Here is an 8,964-nt window from a genome sequence, read left to right as displayed (position 1 = left end):
GCAATTTAATACTCAACAGGAACAAGGACACAATAAAAGCAGCCTAGACTCTTTTCCCCACTAAAATCCAAGATGTTCTTAAAACAGAGACCTGGGAAGAAACAATTATGTTTTTTTCCCTGCATAGATCACTCTTCTAAGATCAGGAAGTGGAGGAAAGAGACTTCCAACTCCAACAAGAGCCGGATTAGCCTCATCAGCTTTGCACACTAACCATTAAATGATCTGCTCCTTCCACAAGGAGTGGTCACAACACTTCTTCTGCTTCCTCCTTTTGCAGCCCAGCCTGACATCATACCTACTAGCCACAGGCTCTCTCTGGCTGTGGGATCAGGTAGGTGACACCCTAAACGTACAAGCTGTCACCCAAGCAGCACTAAAACTCATGTCCCTCCTGCCCAAAGCCTGGTGCTCTCCCAGCTGATGCACCAGAACCAACGTGACCCAGCTGGGAGGGACAGACAAGATGCTCACCCTGCTAACATATACCTTGCGAGACCTATGTTCCCACTTTGTTTGGAAGAGACTTAACTATTTTTCAGTTTGCTCTGTCACAAGGACCCACTACTGCCACCAAAGCCCTACTGTTAAGCGGCCATCTGCCTGCACAGCAAGATGTTTGCATAGCATCTTAAAAAAATATATCCCTCATCTCCTCCAGAGATATGTACCAGACAGAAGTATCCCACAGGCAAGATTCAGTTTGGGGCCCTGAATGGGATCCTTTGCACATCATCAGTCCAAAACAAAATCCTATTTTTTAAAAAAAAATTCTTACTTTTTTCTTTGGTGGTGGTGTTTGCTGCAAGAACTAGCCTTTGTTACCCCCTGAATTAAACTATGACTTTGATGTTACAAGAAAAACGCTGGGTAAGGGGTTGTAAGACAAGAGTTTTAAGATCAAGATTTCATCTAAATGTTTTGTGGGCCAAATTCAAATTTAGAATCACTCAGGCAAAACTAACAGGCTGATGCCAGGAATATGCTTGTCACAGTGCGCTTAATGAATGTGGACTAGGTCATTAAGTTGCTGTCTGTTCATGAGGGCTTCTTTCTTAATTTGAAATGTATAGCTTAGTACCTTAGAGCTCAGTTATAAGGTAAAAGAGACAGGAATAAAAGTCACCTTTCCTGTAATTAGCCATGTGAGATAGCTCAAACGAAGCTTCATTTCTAGTGTCACAGGTCTTTCTTTTTCCTTCCGAGGAATGCTAGTCAGAAAAAACCCAAAACATCCCAGAAATTCTCAAGTACAGTTAACAGAGGCTGCAGATGAGTTTGTTTTACTTAATCATTTGTAAATCACTTGCAAAAGGTGAATCCCAGAAACCTGTTTGCTTTTTTTACAGAGGGTGATTGTAAACACTGTCAGATCATCAGAAAGGAAGGACAGGCAGGACTATATTTGGGCTCTGAGTTGTAGTCAAGTAATGAAAAAATCGAATGTGTATCCTCCAAAGGAACACAGCCAGCACTCAGAGAGAACGCTGGGAGCCCGGTCCTTAAAGTCAACAGGAGAAATCTGCAAAGATATTTCATTACAAAAGGTAGGAAGTGTTCTCTTTCGGTTTTGTACACTTATATTTGCACCACGTTTTTCCTTTTGCAATATTTTATGTTAATCCATTACCTATTTTCAAAGGAATAGCGTAAAAAAGTGAGGAAGAGCCAGAGCACATGTTAATTTGTGAAGTCTGGTTTTGCATTTCCAATGTTTTTCAGTTACACTGTTTAAAAAGGCTTATATTTTTTGTTTGATGAGGAATTGCACTGATGCTCTACAAAACGTTTCGGTGATCCCACCAAATCTTTCAAGCCTTTATCTGTTATCTGTTCAGGTGTCGTCTGACATATTAATTTCTTTACTGTTTCATTTTAAGGACAATGGGTAGCTTCTGAGAGCTTCAGGATTTACATTTATAGTACACCACAACTTACAACAGGACAAAACACGGTAATTCGCCATTTCCCACTAAGCAGATGTAACTATGTTTAATACTTGTCAAAACTCTGCATGTTTCTTTCATAGAAAAGTGAAGGTTTGAGGCTTTCTTTCCTTCAAATTACAGTGCTTTTAAAGCAAATAATTAGGTGTCTTGGTAATTGCAAAATTCAACTATTAACCGGCTCTTCTGCAACTGTGTACATTTACACACTTGAAACAGACAGGAGACATCATTTGATGTTGATACAAAATGCACCAGCCTTTGTTCTGGTTTGTAAAGAAAGGTCAGATATTTTGGAAGCCTGGACCAAGGGATTCTGAGTCCAGGCCATGCCTAAAGCTACTAGAAGCAGAGAAGGACATGAATCTTAATAGTTAGAAGCCATTTTTCTTGCTAATCCTTCTAGCATCTCATGAGACTATCAGGCTCTTCTAGTGGCTACTGCATTTCCCCTTTAAACTTTGAACTTACCCCTCTTTCTTTATTCCCAGCATCTGCTCATTCAGTTGAAACAATTTCCTGTTTTCCTAATAGAGGGAGAACTGATTAGACCCAGAACCTATTTGCTGTACTCTGGCCAAAATTGTGGATTGGGTAGTTATTTTTATTATTTCTAGCAGCACTTCTGGAGATCCCATTAATCCTGAGGCTCCCTAATACAGCTTTGGTATGTGCAGGAAGAAAACTGAGACTGAGAGGGAAACAGATATAAAGAAATAAAGGCCATGAATACACGGCTGGAGCCAGGCAGCCCCAGACTCACTCTGCACCTGTTTGGAGATGATGGGACAAGAGCCAGCTCCAGCTTGGAAGTGGTTTAGAATGTGATGTGAGATAAGCCGCCCCGCAGGCAGGCAGAGCATGCTATGTCTGTGCTGACACAGCTTGGTGACTTCCAGGCACCATCTGGCCCTGGTCCACTAGCCGCAGCCTGGCACTGTGCCTGTCATGCCATACCTGAAGTGCAACTGTGCCCTGAAGCTCACTAATTCATGCTGGAAACAGTGTCCCCGTGCTCCCCACCAGCCCTCAGCCTCTGCACCACCCTGTCTCCGACCTCCTTGGGATTTCCTGCCTCGCTTTCCACAGCCTACTCCTGCAATTTTTCTGTTTTGCTTCGTTCGAGGAGAAACTCTTCAACCCAGGGAACTCAAATGAGGTTTGAGTAGTGTCTCACAGCATTCTTCAGCAGAGGACCCAACCCCAAACACTGGACCATGAGCAGACACATCATTGGCTTCCTGTGAATCATGCCAGGCAGTGACTGCTCTTATCCAGACCAGTCTGATTTTCAGCTTTACCCTTCTGCTTATTCACAGATTTCATTTGCATGTAAGCAACTGCAGCGCTTCTCAGAGGACAGCTGAGGACTAAGACAGGCTGCTGGGGCAGCAGAAGCGTGGCAGAACCCCAGGTACAAGGCAGGGAGGAGAGTCAGCAGCGGGTCTAAGAAGCGCGTGACGCGTTTGGAGTTTGCACCGCAGACAGAGCCGACAGCCAGCGCTGACTTCACCTCCTTCCTCTTGCAAAGCAGGGCAAGGGGAAGCACCTAACTGAAAGGGATCTGCTGAGGTGATCAAATCAAATCCGATCAAAGCAAATCCGAGAGGAGAAGCTGAACTCTCCTCCTCCAGGTTTGGGTGGGAGAGATCTTTAAGTGAAACCCTGATTGCAGACTGCAGCCCTACCACGCTGCTCTGTCCTGGGGGTGTGCCCTGCTCCTGGCCTCCGCAGTGGGAGTGCAGGCAAGGAGCAAGGACAGACTGCAGCCTGGTTTCAATGCTTTTTCTCAAAACAAACAAAACCACCAAGCTTAACTTGCTCAAACAAGAACGGATCAAATTCTATTTCCCTTAATGCAGAGGGAACATTTTTTTTTTTTTTTAGAAAGTCAGTTCAGGTTGCAGGCAGGCTTAAAGTCAGGAGTGGGACAACAGAAGCCTTTCCTTCCTGGACCTTTACTTGCATTGTGCTTGGCTGAAAATGAGGGCACAGCCAAAAGGAGACCTGCTTTGGCCGTGCTGAACTGAACTGGCTCTGGTCTATCAGTCTGGAGCGTCTCCTGTGCCTGGTTGCATGGATGCTATATACAGGACACACATTGCTCGGAACAGAACATCAATTAAATACGCCACAGACACCACAGAGACAAACAATATTTCACCCTTCATTGCGGGTGAAGCCCGCACTGTCAGGATAATACCAGGGATGTGTTTTGTTGCACGCTAATTGTAAAGGTTTCTTTCCCCATTGTGCTGTGCCACTACACACAGTGTCTCCAGTTCACAAGTCAATAGAGTATACCAGTACTCACTGGTGGCTTGTTTGCAATAATACACAGGCAGCAGGGATATACTAAAAGATCATGCACTAGTATGCGCTGTAGCACTCATAAAATAGCATATCCACAATTCTGGGCATCTAGGTGTACATACAACATGACTTTTGCTCCTTATAGCCTTTTAGGCACTAAAGCCAGTACCTTTGTTGTTTAAAGGTCTTATTTTTACCCATAATCTCCAGACAATAACGACTGCCACAGAGCAAAAGACGCACACGTACAAACATTGATTCATGGAAATGGAGTTAGGCTAGTGCTGTGCCAATTCACAAAGATCTGGTAACAAAACTCATTAACAACTAAACAGTCTTTTACCCACGCTAGCTGCAAGAGCAGCCCAAACAGTTTTGGACTTACATGATACAAAAGGGGAAATCTGAAACAGTCTTAAAGCTGCCAGCCTGTAGCCTACCTTTTCCTGAAGGGAAGAAGCAATCCATCTCCACGCTGCTGCGGGAATGGGAAATGCAGAGAGCGCTACTGGGGACCAGACCCTCCTGAGGCGGGCTCCGCTCCGTGGTCCGGACCAAACACCAGCCTGGCCTTTCACTCGGCCTCTCCAGCAGCTCCACCGTCTGCCCCACCTGAACGCTCAGCTCACTGCTGTGGCCCGCTGTGAAGTCCTGGAGCACCACGGTTAGTTCACACCCTCCAGACAACTGCCCAGGTTCAAGAGAAAAAAAAAAAAAAGAACAAAAAAGAACAGGAATTAAAGTTAGGGGGGGGCAGGATGAAAGCAATCATCTTTGCATCATATTTACACTGGCAAAGACGGGATTTGTATTCCTAGAAGCCAAGTTAATAATTTATCTCATCAAAGTCCAACATGTTGTGGCCCTGTGGTTTCTTTTACTTCTTACTGATTCTCCCAGGCTGAAGTGAGAAATCAAAGCTACCCACCCAGTAACCTTTTGAACACTAGCTGTGGGTGAGTTTTTTTAGCTGTGGGTGTCCATCAGAAATCTTGCTTTCTTTCTTGCTTTAGTTTCTGGGGTGACTTTCTAGATAGGCAATAGTCCAGGCTACCTCAGTACTGAGCCCTCATGGCAGGACAAATTCCAGCTCACCGCTCTACAGCATGAGCTAGACACATTCCCACATGCCACCAGCGCAGTGAGGAAATAGCCTTTTTTTTTTTTTTTTCTGCATGACACGAAATATGCTCTTATCTTCCTAAACTCACCCTAGGTGCCTCTTAGGGGCCTAGGGAATCCTGACCAGGCAGAGCAGAAAAGCTCCTCCCATACTCTCTGATGGAAAACAGAAGTGTAAATTTATAAATGTAGAGTGACTGATTATACTCTCACTTCCAGGATTTGTATCTACGAATAAATGTATCGTCTTACTTCCGTACTGAGTACTAGCAACCTGCTGCTTTCCTTCAGCCCCACACCCTGCAACTGTCAATGACCAGTACTGGTCTCTGTTTAAGCACAGTCTCTATATAACCAGAGACCAAATATAAAAACGCTTGTATATACAGCAGAACAAAACAGAAGATGGGATTGCACAAGCAGCAGAGCTAATGAAGCTTGTTTTCATACAGATTTTGTCTCAGAGGTTGATTCCTGGTGTCTAAAAAGGTGTGAGCACAAATCTAAGTTTTTTTGGTGTGAGGAATCTTTCTTAATTCTCCTCTGCAGTGTGGATTCCTTGCTGTCTGCCTGTCATCAGGGGCCCTCTTTCGGGTCTTCCTCCAGTACATGCCGTCTGCCTTCCTGAAGCACGTGGGAATCTTTGAGGGGCTCATTCCAGTGTGAAAGCTGATAAAAATTATTTCACTGATTCAAATGTTACTAAGATGAGAATAGTAAACAAGCTGATTCAAAACAAACACAAATGCCCTTATTTCTTAGGATATGAAGCTGGACCCAAGCCTATTCTAAAATGTTTTTTAAAAGAACAACTTCTAAATCCAACTGAAGTGGGAGAAATCTCGTAAGACGGTGAGTACCTTTGTGAAATCAATGAGAGCTGGGATCTGCTTATCGGTTTGAATGGTGGAGCCCTTGAGGAGAGCACACTCATCTCTATATACTTCACTCTTCAGCTGGTGCAATCTCGAAATCCCTTATCTCAGCCCAAGCAGCCCTGAATGCACACTCCCATGGGAACAGTCTGTCTCCCCACTCAGTGCTGTAGTGGTTTGTGTGTGTAACGCAGGCGTGAAAGAAATCCCACTCATAAAGGCGATATTTACAATTACAGAAAGGGGTCAGTGGACAAGGACTGGTTCTCACCTGTCCTGTGTCTCTGCCGTAGACGAAATGCTAGATTTGGGGAAGAAGAAGGAAATATTTCTCTGAAAGATTATTTGTAAATAAATAGAAAACACAAACAAAACACACCACGGCAGCTGTTCGAGCGTTAATCCCGGCTGAAAGAGCTCAGTGGGTTGATGAAAGCTCACGGGAGATCAGTTCAGCACCTAGCCGTGCAGTTCATCAGCAAACCCACCACTCATCACACTGATATAATCTCCCCCGTAACTGGAGTACAAATATTCACAGGTATGATAAGATTTAATATATTGCTATAATATTTACTGAGATTTCTTTGCTATGGATTAATTTAGAAGCAGAAAACCTTTCTGATGCAATATCATGTCTGATTTGGTATGGTATGAGATATTTAAGACACAAGAATAAAAACTGATTACTTCTTGGTAAATACACTGACATGTCTCACCATATGTGATGATTTTACTGTAATTCTTTCACTAGTCCTTACCAATTTCCTTTCCCCCACATTCTGCCATCTATGATACTTTCTCAGAAAAATAATCAAATCGCTCCTTCTTTTAGGGGAAAACGTGAACAAACACTGCTGGATCTACTTTTCTTCCAGAGATAAATTCAAAGCATCTACATGCCCTGCACTCGAGCACCACTAGGTGTCCGTGTTTGCCATCACATAGCAAGCAGACTTGCTATAAAGAATTAACTCTCACTTGTCCTCAAAATGCTTATCTAAGTATGATGTGGAGTGTCTGGGCATGAAGGAGCTGGTTGAGACAGGATCTCAAGAGTCATCGCTTCCAATTACATGTGCAGAGCATGTTCCAGAATATTAAAAACTTATCTTCAGATGGTTTGTGTTGATTTTTGAAAAATAAGTAATTTTTATTGCTTAAGCAGGGAAGGTGAAACAGCCCTGCAATATTCCAGGGAAAGGGCCTGGTAGAGATAGCACCTGGGAAAGTTGGGGACTACCAAGGTACTTCCCAGGGAGCATCAGCAGACTTTTGTCAATCACTGTGGGCTGATGGTCAGCTAACCTAAAATCAGTCTATCGCAGGCTTCTGTCAATCACTTCTCATATAACTCAATACCCGTGATGCAAACAAATACTTCAGTTAGGGCAACACCTGTAAACATTATCCCAGAGGAGGCAGGTGTGCTCTGTGACCCCCAGATACCATTTAGCCCCAAGCTCCTGTTTTCTCCGATTCATTAAAAATAGCAAATTAATATAATGAGAACTGGCAGTAATCATCTCCTCTAGGAGCTGTTCTGCACCTGCGATCAAGCCCTTCCTCAGCAGGGGAAATATTCACTCCACTCAGCTTTAGAAGCCTACCTTTGCTGGAAGCTAACCTCCCTCAGCTCCCTTGGAAGCCCTATGAATTTGTATCACTCGCTCCTCCAGCATCCTCTGTGTGGAAACACAGACCAGGGCTTCCTCGTGCTCCAACTCTCTGGTTGGAGCCAGTGCTAAAAGAACACATTTCCTGGGAAAGACCTGCTCTTTGGCAGGAGGAATTAAGCAGGTTCCCTTTTACAGGTACAGGTGGTAGGTGTGGGCAGTTAGCTCAGGCAGGGCCCCACAGATCATTTTTAGGTATCTTCCACAAGGAACAGAGAAGGAGCTCCTTCCTTTTGTCCAAGAATTCCAATTATTTACCATGCCTATTCTGTGTCTCACATACCACCACACCACAAATAATATCTATTTACCAAATTAACCCACAGCAAAGTACTATCTCTAGAAAGCATATATTATACTAATACATATACAATTTGTAAGCCACTGAGGAATAAGGCAAATACATCTGATTCCCGATGACAGAAAACCTTTCACCTATGAAGTGATCTCTGAAGCTATTAGTTAACTTAATTGGTTTTTGGAGAGTAATTTTCCAATCTCAGAGAAGTACATCATGCTTCTCTCTACGTCAGAGCATGCAAATTGGAATACAGACGGACTGCTGGTTTCTGACACATATTGTGTTTGGTTTGGAAAAAGAAAGAAAATAGAGAATGCCCTTAAGGTTGAACTTCACAGGTAAATTGCTTCATATTTTAACATGTAACATTCACTTTTATTGTTCCAGTGATAAAAATCACCATTAAAGACACTGACTTGATAAATTTAAAACCCAGACAGCAGTCTAATCTGTGTATGGTACAACAAGATCGGTGAGAGACATTAAAATAAAAATGACAATGCAACATGCCTTTGCAGAGCACAAGGCACAACTGAAAGATCTGACATACGGGCAGATCTAATGAATTACACTGCAAGCAATGGCCTTAAAATCAGGAAAAAGAGGAAATGGTAGAAGCAAGTAGCAAAATGTTATGAGTAAGCGGGAGGGCGCTGAGCAGTCTGGAGCAAACATGCCGTATGTCCTGAAAGAAGCTCGCAGGAGCGCCAGCCAGTCTCCACGGTGCCTGT

General features: G+C 43.6%; 1 protein-coding gene across 1 annotated transcript in view; it reads right to left on the bottom strand.

Moving 5' to 3' along the window:
* Positions 1 to 4,699: 4,699 nt before the first annotated feature.
* The window catches only part of LOC104279794 (kalirin), a gene marked incomplete at both ends in the record, with an annotated part of 134,169 nt that continues 129,904 nt past the window's right edge, over positions 4,700 to 8,964 (bottom strand). The window contains one exon of the mRNA XM_009877203.1: positions 4,700 to 4,946. Within this exon, the coding sequence (XP_009875505.1) occupies positions 4,700 to 4,946 (247 nt within the window). The remainder of the gene's footprint in view (positions 4,947 to 8,964) is intronic.

This window comes from Apaloderma vittatum, unplaced genomic scaffold (assembly GCF_000703405.1).
Source record: "Apaloderma vittatum isolate BGI_N311 unplaced genomic scaffold, ASM70340v1 scaffold11459, whole genome shotgun sequence".
Taxonomy (NCBI): Eukaryota; Metazoa; Chordata; class Aves; order Trogoniformes; family Trogonidae; genus Apaloderma; species Apaloderma vittatum.
This window is presented reverse-complemented; position numbering and strand designations above follow the sequence as displayed.